Raw genomic sequence first — 20,424 nt, forward strand, 5'->3', positions numbered from 1 at the left:
TTCACGCTCACCACCGCAGCCTCAGCCGCGTCGGCGGGCGTTAAAACTACCTGCTCCTCAGCTCGCAGGCCGCCTCGCCCCTCCGCGCCTACGCGGTTTTGAATTGCACTCTAGGGGTAGGGCAGACAAGACTACGTAGAGTCGGTTTTGCAGCGATTCGTTTTCGTCACTAACTTCAATTTTTAATACAATGTTTTTTAATTGAACGAGAATTATTAATATTTAAATTAAATGCTAGGTCGTGTTTTAATCAAAATGGCGAGCATGCAACTGCTCGCGAATAGATTATAATCGTAAAGTTTTTCGCGCCTATTCCCATGTATACACGATTAGTTTGCATGCGGACTAGCACTGTATATTATGGAACAAAGCAAGTTACTTTGGCTACTACAAAATATATGCGAGTATTTGCGTACTGCTGCTGTATACATCGGAAGACTTTGTATAAAAAGTGAATTCCAATCTATTCGCGACTAGTTTCACACGCTTGCGTACTAGCCATGTATATACTGTAAATACGCGGCTTCGAAAGTTTAGAATTTTACATAGCAAACACAATCAATTCAATGCCAGGATACAAGAATTAAGAACGTATCTACTAAATTCTAAAGTTTTTCCCCATTATGTATTGTATCTGACCCCAAGATGCAGTCTATAGCTTACTTTGGATGCGAAGATGTTTTATTTCAATGTAATTAAACACCTATCTTTGCATTTGATACATTTATTATTTCCACTTCTCTTTTTTCACTTAACCCTTTCAGTATGGATGGTATGAAAGGATCATAATAAAGTTCAATAAGATTAACAAGCATTGTTTCAAACTTAGCTAATTTAAATTCTGTAAAAGCAATTATAATAGCAAAGAGGTCACTTTACTTAGAACAGTTAATTGCCCTTTAGACATTTTGAACTAAGTTCGCAACTTCAAGTTTATAATTATACCTCGACATACATAGTTTTGACCCTTGATTAATTAGATATTCCAGTAAATATGTGAACAATTTAATTTTTTTAATTACCAGAAAATAATACTTATTTTATTATTTTTGAAAACGTATAGGATATATAGGTAATAGTAGGAAATAAGAGGAACTCAATTTTAACGAATTAAACATTTATTCAATAAACAAATTACACAATTAATAATAAATAAATGAAATTTAGATAATAAGTAATAATTAATAACTTGGCATCTCAGAGATCAGTAATGTTTTAAAGGCAGCTTCAAGCCTAATGCGACTGCGAGTGCGTTTCAGCCTCTCCTCTGAAAACGGAAACAAATAAAAATAAATGTAGTTTTACTTGAATCATTGAATAAAGATCTGTGGGGATCATGCTTATTAAATAACTAGCTTTTGCCCGCGACTTCGTTCGCATGGAATAGTGACTTCCGGCATATTTTTGGTTTGAACAATAGATGGCGCTATATGTCCGGAATAAATTTTATTTTTTATTTTTATATTTTTTTTGAAATAAAAACTATCCTATGTCCTTTCTCAAGTTCCAAACTATGTCTGTACCAAATTTCACACAAATCGGTTCAGTAGTTTAGGCGTGAAGAAAAGACAGACAGACAGACAGACAGACAGACAGACAGACAGACAGAGTTACTTTCACATTTATAATATTAGTTATAATAGTTATAATAAATAAATGAAATTTAGATAATAAGTAATAATTAATAACTTGGCATCTCAGAGATCAGTAATGTTTTAAAGGCAGCTTCAAGCCTAATGCGACTGCGAGTGCGTTTCAGCCTCTCCTCTGAAAACGGAAACAAATAAAAATAAATGTAGTTTTACTTGAATCATTGAATAAAGATCTGTGGGGATCATGCTTATTAAATAACTAGCTTTTGCCCGCGACTTCGTTCGCATGGAATAGTGACTTCCGGCATATTTTTGGTTTGAACAATAGATGGCGCTATATGTCCGGAATAAATTTTATTTTTTATTTTTATATTTTTTTTGAAATAAAAACTATCCTATGTCCTTTCTCAAGTTCCAAACTATGTCTGTACCAAATTTCACACAAATCGGTTCAGTAGTTTAGGCGTGAAGAAAAGACAGACAGACAGACAGACAGACAGACAGACAGACAGACAGAGTTACTTTCACATTTATAATATTAGTTAGGATTAGGATTATTCAAAAATAAGTCATGAAACGCTAAAACATTGAAAATTTGAAATGACTTTGATATGACCAAACTAGGCTATTTGGTGACAGCCTCCAGTATCTAGTATCTGACTCCACAATTCCACAATCCATTTACGTGGGTAAATAATAGGACCCTAAATTCGACAGCCGGCCCGTGACTTCTGAGATTCTTTCAGTACAATATGACTGTTTCTAAGCCAGGAGTTTCCTGAAAGTTAAAAAAAAAAAAACTTACTTTTCTTTGGACCTCCTCTGAGCGATTCGGTAAATCCTGCGCAGTTCCAACAGAGCGCGCATTATCACCACAAGCTGCTGCTCGAAGTCATTAGTAGAAACATCGATAGCTAAACCTGGAATATACAAAGAAATTGTATTTAAATTCTTTGTTATGTTGAAAAGGAAAATCTTTTATCAAACAAATGCCAAATATAAATGGCGTTTTTTTTTTGTCGTCGCTTTCGTCGTTTCGGCCGAAAGACATACATTGCTGGACTAAGGCGTTTTTCCTTGTACTTTTGTCACTGAGTTCTCATAAAATAGGTTGATATGAGGTTCCTTTAAGTAGGAAGTTGTTTTTCTCGCCCTAAGTTTCATCATGCAATTGTCACTTGTGAATGTTTATTTAATGACTTGAAGAAATGCCACGGTAATACGGATAATATTATTTCTGCACACATGAGTGGATCAAACCTTTTTGCTTGCAGATTTTGACATACAGGCTCCATATAGCGGCTCGCACATGACAGAGCTCGACGTGTCTCCTCGCCGCCGTCTCCTTGAGGCGGTTCAGAGCGAGCTCCCATTTGATCACGCGGTTACGGATTTTGTCGTGGCGCCACTGAAGACATAGATTTTGGAGTAGGAAAATATTCCTACCGTGAATAATGATACGTATAAATAGAGAATGTACAATATTTGATTGTGAAATTTCGTCTGTGCAGAAAGAAAACGGAGATTGTTCTACATACAATCCAGTGGGTACTCTTGAATTGCGTCTGATATTTTAAAGTAACCCGTTATTTGGAAATCATTAAAGCTTTTGAGTTTATTTGGCTTCTGCACACGACTACACTAACTGTAATGAGCGTTTACCCTAGACCGTGCATAATTTGATCAGTATTCCATACCCTAAGATTAGCCAGTGTATTATTGAGCCCCATGATGAAGAGTTTCTTCTCCTCAGTCAATGAAGCTATCTCCTGGCGAGCGTTCTCCAACATCTCAAGATCTCGTTCCTGTCGTTCTGCTAGGGTTGACTTGGCGGCCGCTGGAAAACGAGGTACTCAACTTTTATGTGAAATCCTCATGAAGTTGGGAAACATAAAGGAAGAAGCGGATAACGAAAATGTTGCATAGTTCTCCAAAGGAGATTAGGTGGACAGAAATTGTTTTTCGTAGTGATTTTATGTTGTGTCATATCAAAAGAATGTTTGCTTACCCAAAGCTTCATACCGGTTGAGGACGTCCAAAGGCTGTTTGAACTCAGGATAGTTGTGCACCACAGACATAAGGTAGTCCTGAACAAGAAATCACGTTTGTTTTAAATCATTATCACCGGCCCTTGTATAGCACTGGATATGGTCCTGTTTCTTATCATACATGCCACATGATTGACCGTCATTCTTATCTACATTAAGTATCTGTTGATTTCCGACCGGGATACACATTCGCGAATAAAATGTTGACCAAGGAGTTCTCCAGTTTTCTTCAAACTCACCTCGTATATGGTGTAGTCCTTAACTTGCTGTTCCATGAGTTTCTTGACCTCTTCCATCTCGATGACTCTCTGCCTCATCGCTTCTGTCTCCTTGGTCTTGCGTTCCAGGACTTCGGTGTCCGCTTGCATCTTGCGTTCAGCTCGATCTCGCTTTTCTTGATTTTCTCTTATGAACTAAACGAAATGGGAAAGACCAAAAAGTCATTTATACAAAGTAGGCTGAAAATTTTTATGTAGGTACTCCCCCTATATACTCTCACCTCGTGTACTTCTATATGTCTTCTCCCTATGTATTCCGTTATTGACCGTTATATATTTCCTGCTACCTACTACCCTCATAAACCCCCGCTATTCCTCCTTATGTACTCACTTGTGTACTTACCTTAATTTCTTATGTACCTACTACCCATATGTAGACTTCGTAAATTACCTTATTAAAGCTAATGAAAGACTCTTTAAGGAGGTTCTCTTTCTTTCTCAAGTCCTCCCACTTGGCGTCCATGATCACTCTGTTTGCTTTCTCTTCTTCCCTCTTCAGCGCCAGCTTCGTGTCCGCCTCCATGAGGTCGCGGCGAGCCTGTTCCATCAGGACTTGAGGAGTAGGCCGCGCGACGTCCCATACTGGATATTTTCTAAGAAAATAGGACGTGATTTAGTATTTACAACAAAGCAGAACCACCTGTTCTATGAAGATCTTCCAGTGAACGAAGATTTGGATGTGACAGGGCCAGGGCTTTCTCCCTCGGCTTCCTTAGACAATTTCGGGTTAGTCCTCGATGTCGAGATGAGATTAGGGACTTACTTGACCATCCTGTCGCTTTCCATCAAGGATTTGAAGTACTCCGAGGTGGACTCCACAGGTGGCCCATGTGGAATGGCTATAGGAGCCAAATCTTTTGTTCTATTCATGATTGTTGAAGATTACACAATATTTCAATCTAAAACAAATAAGTTAAAAAATCTTTGATCTTGTTCAGTGGAGATCACGTTGATCACAAACACGTCAATAATAAACGTTGCCTAGCAATTTGTAACAGTTGCAAAATACAGGTCTTACATAAAAATCTACCAATTAAGTAGAATTTGGTTGACCCTTATTGGCCACACTAGAATCGTTCCATACCTATTATTTCTATATTTATTGCATCTCATTATTTTGCCTCTTTCTAGCTTGCATTGAACTGCTATGGCTCTGTCTCACTCTTTTATATAGTGGACATCCGACATTGACACTTTACTGATTGTCAAAGTTAATGTCAAAGAAGAGGTGCATTGCTGCTGAGTTGATTGAAATTGAATATTTTTTGCAGGAAAATCTGTTCATTTGCTCAATACTGCACAGTACTATTATCAGGAAATAACTGAGAAGTGACACAAAGCTGCTAAGAAACCGTTTAAAGATTATAACGCAACCATTTCATCTAAACAGAAAATGGAACTAAACTTTTCTTTCTTTACCGGCTTAGGCTGTGGATTATGTATCGGAATCTCATTATTTGCACTAAAGAAGTATTTCGGAGCCGTGGCTGATGCTGGCAAAGCTGTGAAGAAGGTGAGTAAAACATATAACACCTTTTATTAACGAATCAAAATAGTCATGTTCTAACCTCAATTTTATTAAGATTATCTGTTTTTATAACTTAAAATGCCCTTGCCTGCCTAAAGAACTATTTCTTCTTGTTATTAAAGAATGTTTTGGTCAGTGGGTCGTCTTAGGGGCGGAGTTGTAGGAGTTGGAGTATACGCTTAGGGGCACTATGAGCAGCAAAGAAAACCAAAAAAAAAAAATTTCGAAAAAAAAATTTTTTGGGACTTAGTAAAATTTTCGTAAATTTTTTTTTTTCAAAAATTTGCCGATTTTTTTGCAGAATCGGATTGACCTTGCCCGCAGCAACCATTTACGATCTGAGAAGCATGGCCCTAGGATGCACCGTTTCCGAGTTATGGGCCATTTTCATTTTTCGTATTTTTAGAAAATGGTTTATATTTCCAAAATGGTAGGTCGGACGAGATTATTTTCGGGAAAGAAATTGTTGCTCCACTCGAAAGCCATGACATCGTGTAAAAAAAATCAGCAAAATTGAGAAAAAAAAACCAACATCAAAAATTTTCTAAGTGTCGGGCGTCGTTTCAGCTTGAGTATGGTTAGGGGCGCAGGACTTAGTAAAATTTTCGGATTTTTTTTTTTTTTGTCGAATTCGACCATTTTTTTTTCAGCAACTGATTTTGTGACTCCTTAGAAAGCGTTTATGATCTGAGAAGCATGGTCCTCCGACGCACCGTTTCCGAGTTATGGGTCATTTTCATTTTCGTATTTTAGAAAATGGTTTATATTTCCAAAAGGTAGGTCGGACGAGATTATTTTCGGGAAAGAAATTGTTGCTCCACTTGAAAGCCATGACATCGTGTAAAAAAAACCAGCAAAATTGAGAAAAAAAAAACCAACATCAAAAATTTTCTAAGTGTCGGGCGTCGTTTCAGCTTGAGTATTGTTAGGGGCGCAGGACTTAGTAAAATTTTCGGAGAGTTTTTTTTTTTCTAAATTTTGCTGGTTTTTTTTACACAATGTCATGGCTTTGAGTGGAGCAACAATTTCTCCTGAAAACAATCTCATCTGAGCTACTATTTTGGAAATATAAAAATTTTCTAAAATACGAAAATGACCGAACCGGGAACGGTCGGGAGGACCATGCTTCTCAGATCATAAACGCTTTCTAAGGAGTCACAAAATTAGTTGCTGAAATAAAATGGTCGAATTCGACAAAAAATTTTCCGAAAATTTTACTAAGTCCTGCGCCCCTAACAATACTCAAGCTGAAACGACACCCGACACTTAGAAAATTTTTGATGTTGGTTTTTTTTTTTCTCAATTTTGCTGGTTTTTTTTACACGATGTCATGGCTTTCAAGTGGAGCAACAATTTCTTTCCCGAAAATAATCTCGTCCGACCTACCTTTTTGGAAATATAAACCATTTTCTAAAAATACGAAAAATGAAAATGACCCATAACTCGGAAACGGTGCGTCGGAGGACCATGCTTCTCAGATCATAAACGCTTTCTAAGGAGTCACAAAATCAGTTGCTGAAAAAAAAATGGTCGAATTCGACAAAAAAAAAAAACCGAAAATTTTACTAAGTCCTGCGCCCCTAACAATACTCAAGCTGAAACGACGCCCGACACTTAGAAAATTTTTGATGTTGGTTTTTTTTTTCTCAATTTTGCTGGTTTTTTTTACACGATGTCGTGGCTTTCGAGTGGAACAACAATTTCTTTCTCGAAAACAATCGCGTCTGAGCTACCATTTTGGAAATATAAACCATTTTCAAAAAATACGAAAATTGAAAATGGCCCATAACTCGGAAACGGTGCATCCTAGGGCCATGCTTCTCAGATCGTAAATGGTTGCTGCAGGCAAGGTCAAACCGATTCTGCAAAAAAATCGGCAAATTTTCGAAAAAAAAAATTTACGAAAATTTTTCTAAGTCCTTGCTCCATAGTGCCCCTAAGGCTACACTCCAACCAATGTTTTAATTAACTAGCGTATCCTTGACATGCCCAATTAATGCAATTATTGCATCAGCCTATTTTTACACATAACCTTACCATAAACATCAATATAATTGTTTTTTCTGTTCTATCTTTTTACAGTATGCCTCAAAACAAGAATACAAACTCGTTCTGGTTGTACGAACAGACCTGAACATGAGCAAAGGGAAAATCGCAGCTCAATGCAGTCACGCGGCAGTAGGTGCATTTGAAAAGGCTCAGAAAAGGGACCCAGAGGGTTTAAAAACATGGCAATATACAGGACAGGCTAAAGTAGCACTTAAAACAGACTCTTTAGATGAAGTTAAACAAATCTGTGATAATGCAAAGAAGATGGGATTGATCACATCATTGATTAGAGATGCTGGCCGAACGCAAATTGCACCTAATTCTATCACAGTATTGGGTGTTGGGCCGGCACCTAAAGATATTATTGATAAAGTGACTGGACATTTGAAACTGTTGTAAATTATTTATTAAGCTTGATATTTTTTATGTAATAAAGTACATACTTTAAGATGATTTATTTCAGTTTTTGTATATTTATCATACCTACTCCCACTTCTAGAGATAGGTTAGACCCTTGAAAATCCAAAAAAGGCTCCAAAATTAGAAAGTAGGAAAAGTGCAAAAAAACACATATTTTGAGCTCCATATTTAATGGTCTTTGTATTCAATTAATCTTAAAAAGGCGGTTAATTTGAAACATACTAGGCACAGCGTCCATAATATATTTTAAATTACATAATATTCAAAACGAAAATTACAAAAATACTAAGAAACAATCAATTCTTAAAAATATTCATTATCATACTAAAATATAAAAATTATTTCTTATTTATCTAACAATACCTGTCGTATTGTACAATGTATTCAAGATATAAATCTCTTAAGGTTTCACCTGGTGTAAGACACTGTATTTTATAATCACCATAATAAAATAATAATGTTACCACATTGTATCTAAAAATAATAAAACCGACTTCAAAAACAAACCTAAAATCTCCAAGTATTCCAAAAACTAGGCTGAAAATCGCAGCAAAAACGGGTCAGCCAAACTTGAGATAGTCGCACACAAACATACATACAGGTCAAAATGAGAACCTCCTTTCTTTGAAGTCGGTTAAATTATGTATTACATTTTTATACATAATATATAAAAACAATGATAGCACCTATATTTAATTGCACAGAATAGAATTTATCATACATTTTTCATCCCATTCCATACAGTTTATTTTTCAATATTCGAAACTGCATTATATTGCAAAATTATTTTGTAGGTCTAATAATTTTTTTGCAGCACTTATATTTTTAAACAAAACTTTTCATATATAATTTTTCCTTTTCCATACACGCCTACACCATTTAATAAAATTTTATCCAAATTCTAATAACATTTACTAAAAAACAATACACATAGCCAAATTCACCACTTCTATAGAACATTTTAACATGAAATTACACTCAAGATGTTCTATGTTTTTTTATAGTTAACTGTTCCTATCTAGAAATGGTGAAAATGGCTTATACACGGAGGAAGGAAAAATAGCAGAGATGCCATAAGGAAGGTAGGCCAGGCACCTTCTTGTAGGTCAAGCAACGTATGGTAGGTGTGATCAGAATGCCTAGTGCGAATTTTGCAAGTTAACTTTCTCGATGCGTAAATTATCATACAATTTAATTACGAAGTTTTCATTTTTGACATGTTTATTTCATAAAGGCTGTCACTTGGTCGTACTATAAACGCGCTCACTTGCGAAATAGTAAACTCCATTATACGGAAAAATGAATGAACGTGCTATATTCTAATCATGTCATGTAGCATACGACTCTTTACTTCAGCCAAGTTATAATTACGTATCGAGCGCGTAAACTTACAAAACTCGGAATCAGCACTCTGTTAATAGAACTAACGACGCGTTTGGGTTCCTTGTCAAATCAAAACCAATCTGTCAAATATTGGTCTTGTTTGATTGGTGATTTTATTTTGAAAATAGAAGGCGTGTAAGGGCGGAGCTAGTAACTTTCCTCGTCCCCTGAACACCCGCATTTTGGCGCGCTACTTTCTTAAGAGATTTTGCGTTATGACATCTCTGCTAGTCATTATCTTTTCCGTGGGCTTATAAGATACAATGTGGTTCAAACATTCTTATTTTCTAGCTTCAACTAACATGATACCTAATCTAAAAACAAAATCATAACTTCAAATTAAGTATAAAGTTACAGTATCTAATTTTTTTTCATTTTTAAGTTTTTTGTTTAACTAATCACTTAACATAAAATGTACAGTCAGCAACAAAAATAAGTGTACACTGAGCAAAACTTAAAAAGTGAATTTGACAATTGCTATCTTGCAGAGCATACATAATTATTTGTTTTAGACGTATAAAAAATCTAATATTCGTCATTGTTTTTTTGTAACATTTTAAGTCCACCACCAAATGTTTTAAAATATTATATCAGTCTTTTTTAAAGCCAATTACAGTGCTATCTGAAGTATTCTTGTGTATATCAACGGCCGTCCCAATACTATCTGTTGATTTGGTTACTACAGATAGAATCCCTACTAACATTATAAATGCGAAAGTAACTCTGTTTGTCTGTTACGCTTTCACGTCTAAACCACTGAACTGATTTGAATGAAATTTGGTACAGTGATGGAGTTGACCTTGAGAAAGAACATAGGATAGTTTTTATCCCGGACTTATGAATTATGACTTCCTATCTTCAGTAACCAAAACTACAGATAGTATATTGGGACGCAAAGCAATTTCCGGATTATCAATCTTTCAGTATCGTTATCAGGAACAGACAGTAATATTTAAGCTTCAGTATCTTTTATTTACGTAAGGAAAATAATGCAAAGTTGTGATGTTATCTCGAATTGATTGGGCAGTTGACATCATTGGGTTTTTATTACTATCCTGTTATCTTTTTGGCAGTAGTATGGCAATGAGTTGCGATTATCACACATGACGTATGGAAGCGAACCTTTTTCATACATTACCTTCATAGATACTGTATTTTTATTTCATCATGATTTTAGTGAATTACCTGTACATATGTTTTTTATCTACACTTATATAATAAACAGGAACTGGTTTTGTTTGTTTGTTAAAGGCTGCGAAACTACTGATTAAATATGAAAAATCCTTTCACTGTTGGAAAGCTACACTCTTCCCGAGTAACAAGGGCTATATTTTATCCCGGTACGAGAACTAGTTCCCCCGGGATCTGAAACCGCGAGTAGACAGCTAGTTTTCCTTAAAATGATAATAATTTCTCAAAATATATCCTTTCTATGAACTTTTTTGTGTCAACTACCCAATATTTACATTTTTTATTGGTTTACCACTAAAAAGGCTTATGTATGGCAGTTGTTTTTTATCAGATTCTAAACAAAATAGCCTTTGGCCGAACTGTTAAGTATGTTTAACACTCGTTTTGTTAAGACTAATGGTGGGTCCACACGATACAAAAAATCTAAAGTGGAAATGAAGTCTATATAAAAATCTGAAATCTGAGTGAAAATATGAGATACAAACAGCCTTACTACAAAAACTTAAACACGCGTTGAACACTTGTCTAAAAAAGTGTGGCTACAAAACGGACCTTATTTCAACGTCATAATCTGTCATTTTTTAGGCAAGTTTTCAACAGACGTTTAAGTTTTTGTGGTACGACGGAAGATGTCCGTGCCGACTTATCATTGGCTCAGACTTTTGTATGCACCGTTTTGTTGCGGAGACAAAATTCTATGAAAGTGTGTGAAGTTGGTATCGTGTGTACCCACCATAAGCAATGCTTAGTTTGAACACTTAGGAATATGTCTTAAGTAAGGGTGGGACGCACTGGTTAAATATTTTTGAGGTAACTTGATGAGCAGTGCCTACAATTATTATGTGCTAGTTAATTATGTAAATTTTATGTACTTTTTTATTGTTTATTAAATTACTTAATTCTTTTATTTGGGTCTATAGCACTAGACAGATGTAAAAAAAGGAAAAGTAATTTTTGGTTTCTCTGCGTAAAGTGTTTTAGCAGATAAAATTATCAGATCAAACATGATAATGCGATAAAACAACAGTACAATTATGTGGCTTTCAACTTGCAGGCACTTTTGCCTGCCTTAGTATGAGTCAGTAAAAAGTATGTAGGCATATGGAAAAAGACCCTTCTAAGTTATAAAATCATGTTTTTTTTTAAATTATTATAAAATTATTGGAAAGGCACTGCTTGTACTTGTAAAGATAAAGTCATGATTATATCAAAAATACAAAAATGTCAACTAAAACTGGGTGTTAAAAATCGAAACATAATAAAAAAATGAAAACGTCAAACTTATGTTTAACTAAAAAAAACTACACTAAAAATAAAAAAAAAGGTACAAAAAATATTACTGTGGCGGTTTTTTGGCATTTTCCAATTTTTTGATGGTATCTCTGAGGTCCGAGATAGGTTTTTCGTGTAGGGCCGTGGACTCTGGGTCATTCTTTCGACACTCGACTGCTAGCTCCATCATTTCTAACATCACTTTGAGGCCGCATAGCATCGCTCTGGACCCCACGATTTGCAACTGTGTGAAAAAGTTACTAATTAAATATATAAAATTCTAGGCTTTTAGTATGTTTTTAGATAAATAAATTATTTATGGAAAGTGGCCTTTGCGGTTAAGTAAGATTACCATAATGAGGTCATCTTTTTTATTAGAAAAAGCTACACATAAAAAAATATTTTTTAATTTTGTATGTTTACCAAAATAGCTTTAAAATGAAAAAAAAAATAAACACTGAATTAAATGTTGTAGAAAAAATTTATACCTAAATAGTAAAGACAAAAAAACCTATATTTTCTTGGTTAAATTAACTAATGAAACAAGGTAGAACAGAGAAAATATTTTTTTTAGTCTTGGCTTACCGGAGGCAGCTTATGTACAGCATCATCAAACTCCATGAGATTCTCGACTTTGATCTTCTTAGTTTTAGGCGGTTCAATCTGGTTAGAGGGGATGCGTTTCTTGCCTGTCTTGTACACCCCCTCAGCTGTCTCGTCTTTGAGCATATCTCGACGAGGACAGGCGCAAACCCTCGCTCCTACCTTCTGACGCCCAAAGATTTCACCCCTGGTGAGGAAATGTGAAGATAAGTATGTTTTTTTTTTTTGTATTTATGTGTAATAGTGGACTATATACTACTGCCGGGGCTGCGGGTTGTTCGAAAGAGATACCGCGGCCCTGGTACATAAAAGGCCTATGACGGAACACGACGGTTTTTAGTCAGTAAGAGTCTGACACTCCCTCACCGCTGCTAACCCACAGCATGAGGGGTCATTTGTTGATTTTTGATGTCGTTAAAAAAAAGGACTATATACTAAATATTTGTGTTCTATTTCTTTTTTGCTTACTAGACAGCCATTTATATTCGCAACTAAATCAATGGATAATAAAATAAGCGTATGCTTTAAGGTTGAACGTAAAGGATTTAACTACACTAAACAACAGTTAGGTAAATAAAACTGATATTTTTTTTTTACAATAATAATTACTCAAGATAAAAAATAAAATACTTACATATGATTTTCCAGTGTAAAAATAATAGCAATCGCCCGCCTATTAATGCCGGTTGCACAAGAATTCTTGCAGGAGAACTGGTAAGCATGAGAACAGGAGTCAGGACTGGTCCTCACGAACTCCACCAGGACTGAATACCAGGAGTCTGCCATATCCACCTTCCCGCAGTAGTAGACGCCCTGGGTACCAATCTCCCGGGATGAGTGGAGCACGTTTTTGGCAATTTCTGTTTGAATACCTGTTAAAAAAATAAAAGGGGTATTGTAAAAATAATATGTCCAGGACCGATTTCGGTAACGGCGGCTGTTCTTACATAAAGAGATCGGCCAGCTGCGCAGGACATATTATAGTGCACAAGCATTTTCGTAGAAACAGGTGCATTCACTATTCCTTCACTCTCATAGCCCGTTGGGACGGTAAGCCGACATGACTGGAGAGATTTGTGAAAATATTGATTATTCGATTGGTAAATGGTAAAATAGCTGTATTGTTTATGATGTTTGGTGCAGAAAACTGAAATGATATAGATTTATAATATCAATACTCTATTTGAAAAAGCGCTTAACTAAAAGTAGACAATCTTGATATGGTTTTTATTTAAATCTCAGTTTAAAAATAAAGTATGGTTAAAATTAATGTAAGTAAATACAATAATAACAATTACTTAATCAGCAAACAGAAGTTTATTTGTTTAATATGTATTTTATGTGTAGAGTCCTATACAAATTGTTCACTTTTTTAAATAGCTTCTCAAACACTGTACAGTTACTACAGATACAGATTTGGAATATTTTGTTTTAATATTCAGTGGTAGATGGCCATGGCTGATATGATGTTGATCCGTTATATATTAGTTCTCAGGTCATTAATATATAATCAAGCAAACATTAATTTCCAACATAAGAAACTGGACCGAAAAAATACTGTAAAACTAGTGCAGTCCTAACAAATTATTCAGCCAAGTAGTTATTATTAAGTCCAAATGGGGATTAATTGGATTTTCAATTAATATAACGAAATTATATCATAAATCGTATCTTTTGACGGTAAACAGTTACTTCAGCTTATTTTTTACAAGTTGCCTATCAAATTACTGAATCGTTAAATTTATAATCCGACTATCAGTAATCTATATATTTTTTTACATTATAACGGGGATTGAGATAACATTTGAAATAGAGGTAGATTGTAGATTGAGAAGGAAATAGGACTTGTGCGTTCTTAAAGATTGTCTTTGAAGAAAGAAGACGTGACAAAACTAGTGAGAAACGAAGATTGGTAGTGCTAATGCAAAATTTTCTTATTTTTCACGTTCTACGACTTAACCAATTATTATGAAGTAGACAATGAAATATAACTTGAAACCTGATAAAAAACCAAACCTACAGAGTCCTTATTCAGTCAGAACACAGGTCTATTCACAAAATACCTGTACACTTAAATCTGAAATTCAAAAGCTATGTTTAGTGACTTTAGTAAATCTACGTCAGTTGTGTTTAGTGACTTTAGTGTCATCTACTATGGAAGATTTTGGTAACTTTGATTGTGTTTCTGGACTTTTGTCGCTGGCTTTACATATGTATATTTTTTTACTCACCAGAAGTAGAACTCTCATGGAAATGCTGAACGCATCGTTCAACTCGCTTCTCCGCCTGCGTCTCGTCGGAGAAGACGACTGTAGACCGCACGAACATATGCGGAGCCTTCAAGTAGTCCCAGTTGAATTGCACGCTAAAGTTGCACTTCATATCCACGTAGATGCGGCACAGTTGGTGGGAATACTGGTGACAAGAAAAGACCATATTAAATGAAGAATTGCGAGTTTGCAGGGAGCTTGTTGCGTCACTTCTTCCCAGTCATAATCATCTCTCGAGTCTTTTCTCAACTATGTTGGGGTCGGCTTTGAGTCTAACCGGCCGTAGGTGAGTACCAGTGAGCTGAGCTGACTACTTCTTCTTCCCAGTATTCCTAGTAATAACACATAGGAAGTGGTGTTGGGTGGGCGTTTTTGGGGACCGTCGCAAGTAGTTCTGACGTTTCGCAAGGTGCTGATTTTGAGCCTACTTTGAATAAACACTTTTTGATTTTGATACCTCCTCTTTTTTGGGGAATCGGTTAAAAAATGATGGACATGATGAAATTATGAAGGTCGTCCGGGCTCAATATGTCTCTGAGTGAGAGGAGACCTTTGCCCAGCAGTGGGACGATAGTCCTAGATTGTGATGAGGTAGGCTTCATTGACAGATAATGAGATAAGCAAGGGAATGATATTATAAGGTCCGTTTTTAGTTTAATAAATTCAGTGAATTTTGGTTTTGGCATTGTAAAGGTGTTTTAGTGTATAAAGCAATATTTATCAGAGATCAAAACTAGAAGCATTTTAGACTTCCACAGACAGCTGTGTAAAAACACATTTTACATAAATTTCAGCTAAAAAACTAGGTGTTATAAACCAGATCATTACTTTTTTATGATTTTGATCACACAAGTTTGACTAGTTAGAAATGCGGGTTGACCTCACAAGGCCGTCATATCGCTTTTTTTCTAAATTAGTATTGAATCACATTTCATATGCATATTTATTATTTATCTAAATGTATAACTACATCAGGGTGTACTACGCCCAATCGAATGCCAAATAATCGAATGCCAATTGATCGACCACTATAAATCGAAATTCTAAATACTCGAACATTCATAATATCGAATGGTTATTAAATCGAACATTCAATACATCGCGCAGTCAATACATCGAGTGTTCAAAATATCGAATGTTTGCTTGATCGAGCGTTAAATGCATCGCATACTCATCCTATCGAAAAATCTGTATTTTTTATGATTATAAGAAAAACTCAAAATTTTATAATAAAACAGATTTTAATATAGTTTTTATTATTATTTAATATTTTTTCAATCGCATTATCATCCCTTTTGCCTCTTCTTTGTAAAGTAGGTCTTCCCAAACCCGCGTTTGCCTTTTCAATTCATACAAAAATTTTAAATGTACCTTTAGAAGATAAGAATTAAAGATTAAAATGTGATTTATTATAAAATTTTGAGTTTTTCTTATAATCATAAAAAATACAGATTTTTCGATAGGATGAGTATGCGATGCATTTAACGCTCGATCAAGCAAACATTCGATATTTTGAACACTCGATGTATTGACTGCGCGATGTATTGAATGTTCGATTTAATAACCATTCGATATTATGAATGTTCGAGTATTTAGAATTTCGATTTATAGTGGTCGATCAATTGATATTCGATTATTTGTTATTCGATTCGGCGTAGTACACCCACTACATCATGATCCACCAGCATATTTCTTAAAAGTCCACTATTTTACTTGAACCACCCATTTAACTTAATATACAGACATGTGTTGCTGGGGAGTTTGTTGCGCCACTTCTTCCCAGCAAAAACAGTTATGCCTATATCTTTGTGTAAATAAAATTGTAAATATAAATAATCCTACCATTCTGCAGTGCTAGCCAAAGCTAAAAGTAGCAGTAGGTACCTACAGAAATTATCCCTGAAAATGACACTGGCTAGCTATAGAACACACATATTACATGCATTATCTTATATCCGACCAAATGATATTTTTAGCTGGCTAGTAATAAGTGCTTTGACCTCAACTTTGTACATTTATTTTAATGATGATTTCCTTTATATCTAAGTTAATAACTTAGACCGAAAAACTGCTTCCCAAAACTAAAATGACAATAGGTGCAAGAATAGTTTTTAATAGTTCCCTTTAAATAAAGTTGTTTTTTTTTACTTTAAGGCAATTTTTCTTCTTCCATAAGCTAGCTATATTTTTGAAGAAATTTTTATTAAAAAATCGTGAAAAAAAATAGGCGGACTTTAGGTTCAATGGTTTTTAAGCCACCTAACAGGACAAACTAGTTTCGCCTGAAATCGATTTACTAACGACATTTAATTTATTAATTTATATGTATAATATATGTGGGCTGGAAATATTTTTTTTGCACTATCCACGCAATAAAATATGAAATGAATCAATCCAAATTCAATTTGAGGTGGTGTTACTAAAGTTATAAATTAAGTCAGGTTCATTCACTGTTAAATACTTCTATGGTAATTTCTAAAATGTGTTAGAAATATTTACGAGATAATTATAGCAAAACTTTTTTTATTAGGTTTTATATCCGGACTTAAAAATGTCATAAAATAAAGACGGCGACATGCGTAGAAACTTACAATTTGATGATTATTATTTGGTATGCCTTGTGAATAATAAATAAATAATAATTATTATTGAAATCCTAGCTAAGGACGCCTGTAAGTAAAAAACATAATTATAGGCATTAAGTGGCTTATGTCATATCTTCATTATCAGGTTACCCAGGTTACTAAGTTGAAGAGGTCAGAAAGACGGACTCTCCATTCCAAAACATTGGTACTCAGTTACATCCGTTTAGACTGGAAGCCAACCCCAAAACGTTTCATAAAAAGCTAAGTAGATGATGTCAGGTAGTTAAGTATATTTTTATAATTCTTATCATCATTATGGTACTTACCAAAAATGTCTTCTTGTGTACATCATTGCTGTTCACTTCCACTTGGAAATTAAGTTCACCCGGATAACTCATCCTTTGTGGAGGCCCTCGGGGACAGAACTGGACAGAAATTAATTAAATTATAATAATCATCTTAACTCTTACTAATATTATATTTATTGATTTCAAATATAGGTTATAACGATGTAATTAAATATCTTTTTCCCCAGAGTTTCTTCCATGTCCTAGGGGAACTTCTTCCCGTACCTGGACAAATTATAGCCTTAGTGTACCTACAAACAAATGTATCCCCTTTATTATTTTAGTACAGATATACTCACAGGAAATTCTATTTGTGTAGCTGGGTTTGGTTTGGTGCCCATTTCCATGGTCTCCGAAGCTGGTGATGGAATGAATCCTGATGAAATGCCCTCAAAGTCAAGACCGCAAGAATCAATCTCCCTTAAAAATAAGGTATACAATAATATCATGATCAAAATAAACTGTTTATCTACAACAATCCTTTAATGGAATACTCTGTGGATCTAGCTAAAGCTGCTTAGCTTTCAAGGTTAATCTTTTTCTCCTGGATACGTAGTGTAATTTAGGGAAGAGCATTAAATTTTTTTATCTCAGTCCATGAAGTATTTACTTTCCTAACGTTACGAACATAGCATGGTCAGAGTACTTACTAGATGTAAAAATAACTGAGAGATAAATCTCATTTTTGAAGACAAAATAATTATCTGAATAGTCCTTTTAATAAAACCATGCCAAAGACCTCCGAATTCAAATGATTAATCCCAATATTTTCCGCAGACAGTCACCTACCTTCTATCTTGAACCGAAACATAAAGGGTATTCCAAAAACCGGTTTACCTTCAATCCAGTATCTGAACTGTGAGCTTGTTTTTCTTTTAATTTGTGCAGCATATGTCTGTGTTTGAGTATTAACTTTACAGCAGTCCGAATAAAGTATAAAATACAAAATTATGGGGCTCGGAAACCGGATTGGAGACAAATTACTAAGAAGTATAGATATGATTGGGTGGTGCTTAATGTTAAATACATACAGCAACAGATTTTGATCATTGATGCAGCTATCATAGTCTTCTTCAGAGTACATCTTTCTGAAATCATTCATGATTAATCTGGAACAAATAAATACAACGAATTTTACGTTTTGAACCTCATTTATGACCGATTTACATTTAGGGTGAATGTATTGATCTGTCAATGTATGGTATCATGGCAGTTGATACTTTGTGTACCTACCATATAAATAAATAAATACAAAAAAGGAAACTTAAAAATAGAAATGCAAAATCATCATTATTCTACCGAAATTATTATGAAATTACAGATTATAGTATCAGTATTGGGTCAAAGTTTAAGTTGCTCTTGAATCCTATCTTTGCTAAACAGATTGTATTAACCATCTTTCATAATCTTTGTTAAATCATGTAGGCCTTCATGGTGGATTAAAAAAAATATCCGCGAATTGTCTATTACGTATGTTGATATTATCAGATAGATAAGTGATAACATAGATAAAAACTCGACATGCTTTCTGTTTCTATTTACAGAATTAAATGGTGATATCATTGCATAACCTATCAACTCGTTTCAGGAAAAACCCATTGTGAAATAGTTACGTTCATTCATGAAAGATAGGGTTTTCAAAAATAATTGTCAATTTTTTTATTTTAGGAAATAATTATAGAAATGGTATGGAAACATCGGAGGACTATATAAAATCAAATCAAGGACAATTTTTTTGCAAAAAAGTTCTTATAATATATTATTTACCTATATAGATATAATTCCTAGGATGAAAAGCTGGAATGTTATTGCATTAAAAATAAATGAGATAATATTAGCAGGCCAATGGCCTTCCGCGGCCTTCAGAATGATCGTTTTGTAGTTGAAAAGTAAGTTTTATCTAATAACCTAAAACGTCATAAAGTAATACTGTAAAACCATCGCTAATTCATAAATTACTTTATTTTACTTCATTTCATACAGGAATGTAGCGATTTGATTTATTAATTTCATACTTTTCGGTTATCTATTTCAATTTACGCTGTTGATGTTGCTCGCTGACTTTTTTTGCTCCAATACCGTTGCTGTACTTGATATTCGTAAAACATGAAGAAAACTTGCAAATAGTAACATTGCATTGCTAATTAACTTAGTTTTTGGCATCAAAATAAGGTTTTAAACTGGGTATAAGTAATGCTATCCACTAAAATAACATTTACAAACTTCAGCAAGAAATCTGACGAAATTAATCCGAAGTGAAATAAACTTACCTTAAAATTATTTAATAACAAAATAAATCCAGAAAAAAATGTTTTGTAAGATCCTCACAATGTTTTGTAAGCTAACACTGGACAAATGCAGGTCACAATGGAAAAAAGTTTCAAAAAAAAACAACACAAAACTACAAAATCCGCGAGCGCACAATACAAGACGTTGATGCAAATAGCAAATAGCGGGGTACCATATTAAATGTCTAGGTTTCTACTGATTCTAGTTTAATAACATCGCAAACCCATTTTAATACTTCATTAATAAGACATTTCTCGATCGAACTTTTATCATTCTATTCACAAATAACTTAACAAATAGATATCCATGAATTTCATCACCAACAGTTTTTATTTAAAATTATTCTATGTTAGAAAAAATATCTGAATAATGGCAATTCCCATTTTTTGCTACTGTGATTTTTCTACCATTTTAGGGTTACCAAATTAAAATTTGTGCGTGGTATTTCCTTTCTTTTTCAGTACTACAGCGCGTTCCATACTACTACCTTAGATTTTTAAGCATTTATATAAAAAGATTGTTCAGGAAAACTAAAAAATAAATACACCCAGCAATTTTTACCTAAAAAA

At 34.3% G+C, this 20,424-nt stretch overlaps 3 protein-coding genes across 3 annotated transcripts; 1 reads left to right on the forward strand and 2 right to left on the reverse strand.

Annotated features, from left to right (window-relative positions):
- Positions 1-1,675: 1,675 nt before the first annotated feature.
- On the reverse strand, positions 1,676-4,916 carry LOC110371729 (coiled-coil domain-containing protein 42 homolog). Its single transcript, XM_064040513.1, has 8 exons — positions 4,682-4,916; positions 4,310-4,511; positions 3,880-4,053; positions 3,601-3,679; positions 3,290-3,429; positions 2,853-3,000; positions 2,398-2,512; positions 1,676-1,767 (listed from the first exon to the last, which is right to left on the reverse strand). Exons 1-8 carry the CDS (start codon positions 4,786-4,788, stop codon positions 1,734-1,736), a joined length of 999 nt encoding a protein of 332 aa, XP_063896583.1. The 5' UTR covers positions 4,789-4,916; the 3' UTR covers positions 1,676-1,733.
- A 216-nt stretch (positions 4,917-5,132) lies between these two features.
- Positions 5,133-7,945, forward strand: LOC110371730 (peptidyl-tRNA hydrolase 2, mitochondrial). Its single transcript, XM_021328099.3, has 2 exons — positions 5,133-5,431; positions 7,529-7,945. Exons 1-2 carry the CDS (start codon positions 5,312-5,314, stop codon positions 7,892-7,894), a joined length of 486 nt encoding a protein of 161 aa, XP_021183774.2. The 5' UTR covers positions 5,133-5,311; the 3' UTR covers positions 7,895-7,945.
- A 123-nt stretch (positions 7,946-8,068) lies between these two features.
- Positions 8,069-20,102, reverse strand: LOC110371726 (cellular tumor antigen p53). Its single transcript, XM_049842991.2, has 8 exons — positions 19,837-20,102; positions 18,598-18,675; positions 17,866-17,986; positions 17,546-17,644; positions 14,596-14,779; positions 12,999-13,236; positions 12,347-12,551; positions 8,069-12,005 (listed from the first exon to the last, which is right to left on the reverse strand). Exons 2-8 carry the CDS (start codon positions 18,666-18,668, stop codon positions 11,826-11,828), a joined length of 1,098 nt encoding a protein of 365 aa, XP_049698948.2. The 5' UTR covers positions 18,669-18,675; positions 19,837-20,102; the 3' UTR covers positions 8,069-11,825.
- Positions 20,103-20,424: the final 322 nt, after the last annotated feature.

The sequence above is a fragment of the Helicoverpa armigera genome, chromosome 22 (genome assembly GCF_030705265.1).
Source record: "Helicoverpa armigera isolate CAAS_96S chromosome 22, ASM3070526v1, whole genome shotgun sequence".
NCBI classification, from domain to species: domain Eukaryota; kingdom Metazoa; phylum Arthropoda; class Insecta; order Lepidoptera; family Noctuidae; genus Helicoverpa; species Helicoverpa armigera.